This window comes from Mandrillus leucophaeus, unplaced genomic scaffold (assembly GCF_000951045.1).
Source record: "Mandrillus leucophaeus isolate KB7577 unplaced genomic scaffold, Mleu.le_1.0 Scaffold245, whole genome shotgun sequence".
In the NCBI taxonomy this organism is placed as follows: Eukaryota; Metazoa; Chordata; class Mammalia; order Primates; family Cercopithecidae; genus Mandrillus; species Mandrillus leucophaeus.
Genome location: NW_012102532.1, coordinates 504,867 through 507,217, shown reverse-complemented (window position 1 = coordinate 507,217; position 2,351 = coordinate 504,867). Strand labels below are relative to the sequence as shown.

At 52.1% G+C, this 2,351-nt stretch overlaps 1 protein-coding gene across 2 annotated transcripts in view; it reads left to right on the top strand.

Annotated features, from left to right (window-relative positions):
- SCNN1A (sodium channel, non voltage gated 1 alpha subunit) overlaps positions 1-2,351 on the top strand; it is a 34,347-nt gene that overhangs the window by 17,364 nt on the left and 14,632 nt on the right. For both annotated transcript variants that reach the window (XM_011982941.1, XM_011982942.1), the window contains one exon: positions 982-1,172. In XM_011982941.1, the coding sequence (XP_011838331.1) occupies positions 982-1,172 (191 nt within the window). The remainder of the gene's footprint in view (positions 1-981; positions 1,173-2,351) is intronic.

Below are 2,351 nucleotides of genomic sequence, written 5' to 3'. Positions count from 1 at the left end.
CAGGGTTTCTCCATGTTGGTCAGGCTGATCTGGAACTCCTGACCTCAGGTGATCCACCCGCCTCAGCCTCCTGAAGTGCCCTATTACAGGAGTGAGCCACCGCACCTGGCCCAAATTTTTTTTTTTTTTTTAATATAAAATGAGGCTGGGCGTGGTGACTCCCGCCTGTAATCCTAGCACTTGGGAGGCCAAGGCGTGCAGATCACCTGAGCACAGGAGTTTTAGACCAGCCTGGGCAACATAGTGAAACCCCATCTCTACAAAAAAATACAAAAAGTAACCTGTGTAGTGGCACAAGCCTGTAGTACCAGCTACTCAGGAGGCTGAGATGGGAGAATCGCTTGAACTCGGGAGATGGAGACTGCAGTGAGCCTTGATCACACCACTGCACTCCAGCCTGAGTGACAGAATGAGCCCGTCTGCCAAAAAAAAAAAAAAGAGAGAGAGAAAGAAAGAAAAAGAAAGAAAGAAAGAAAAGAAAAGAAAAAAGAAAAGAAAAGAAAAAAGAAGAGGAGAGAGAGAGAGAGAGAGAAAGAGGGAGGGAGGGAAGGAGGGAGGGAGGACCCAAGGAAAGGAGATAGGGAGGTTCCCACTAGTAAGAGTGGACTGGGGACTAGAGTTCTAGTCCCAGCTCTTGCTGGAACAAGTCTGTTGATCCCTCAGTCTTCCCATCAGTGAAATGGGAGGGAAAGTCTTGCTCCTCCCTGCGCCCCCCCAGCAGGGGAGGTATAAATGAACCCAAACCGTGTGTGTGCAGCTGCTGGTCTCCTTCCTGGCCGGCAACTCCCTTAATCCCATGCTCTCCTGGTCCATGCTCCTGGGGACTTCTGCTTCTCTTCCACTTCTGTCTTTCCCCGCTCCTGGCTTCCGACCCCGTCCATCAGTCCTCAGAACCCCAGATCACTCATTCTTGGCCCCTGGCCCTGCCAAGGGGCTTATCCACGGCTGCGTTTCCCCTCTGACTCTGGTCTCTGTGTCCAGTGCAACCAGAACAAATCAGACTGCTTCTACCAGACATACTCATCAGGGGTGGATGCAGTGAGGGAGTGGTACCGCTTCCACTACATCAACATCCTGTCGAGGCTGCCAGAGACTCTGCCATCCCTGGAGGAGGACACACTGGGCAACTTCATCTTCGCCTGCCGCTTCAACCAGGTCTCCTGCAACCAGGCGTGAGTCAGTCTTGCCTGGCTCCTTGCTCTCCTCAGGGTCCCCTTCCCTGGGTCAGCCTCACGCCCTGCATGGGCAGGGCCCAGGAAATGCTTGTTGACTAAAAAAATGCCAGTGCCGGCAGGCCAGGGGGAAGCACTGGCTTCGGGCCCACACCCTGCCCCAGAGTGCCCTGTGAACTCCTGCTGCTCCCTGCACTGCTGGATCTGAGGGAAGTGGCCTCACAGGATAACTTGGGAAGACTGGGGCTTTGAGAAACCAAAGGCTGGCAGCATGGGTCTTGGGTCTTATTTTGTTTTTTGAGATGGAGTTTCACTCTTGTTCCTCAGGCTGGAATGCAATGGCGCGATCTCGGCTCACTGCAACCTCCACCTCCCGGGTTCAAGCGATTCTCCTGCCTCAGCCTCCCGAGTAGCTGGGATTACAGTCATCCGCCACCACGCCTGGCTAATTTTTTTGTATTTTTAGTAGAGACGGGGTTTCTCCATGTTGGTGAGGCTGGTCTCCAACTCCCGACCTCAGGTGATCTGCCCGTCTTGACCTCCCAAAGTGCTGGGATTACAGGCGTGAGCCACCGCGCCTGGCCAGTGTCTTGGTCTTTCTAAGGCCCTTTTCTCCCTAGCATCAAAGCTCAAAAGGGCCTAGGAGGTCATCTGTCCCATACTCTGCTCCCGGAGCTGAGGCTGGCAGTAGTAGTGAGGTGGAGTTGCATGGGTTGAGGGACTTCCACTCTAGCTCTGTCAGTTGCTGGCCAGGTGACTCTGGACGTATCATATCATTCTTCAGAGCCTATTTCTTTGATTGCAAAATGGAAGTAAAACAAAAAATGAGATTCGTTCAATATTCATTCAACAAATAGTTTTGACCATCTGGGCTATGTGTCAGTCACTGTTCTAGGCATTTGGGCTACATCAAAGGAAAAACTATATAATTCGTGCCCCTTTGGCACTTTTACTCAAGTGGTGAAGACGATGACAATAACACTCATCTCAAGAGCTGCAGCAAATGCGAGATACAAACATGAGGGCACTTTACATTACAGACCGTGGTAAATGATGGGTTTCATTACTCTTGTACTCAAACAGGTGAAGTGACTTGCCCTTGGGAATGGGCCGGCCCTGGCTACGGATTCTTCCCACCCCACCGCCCCTCGGGCATTCATTCTGTGAGGACCCCTGTTA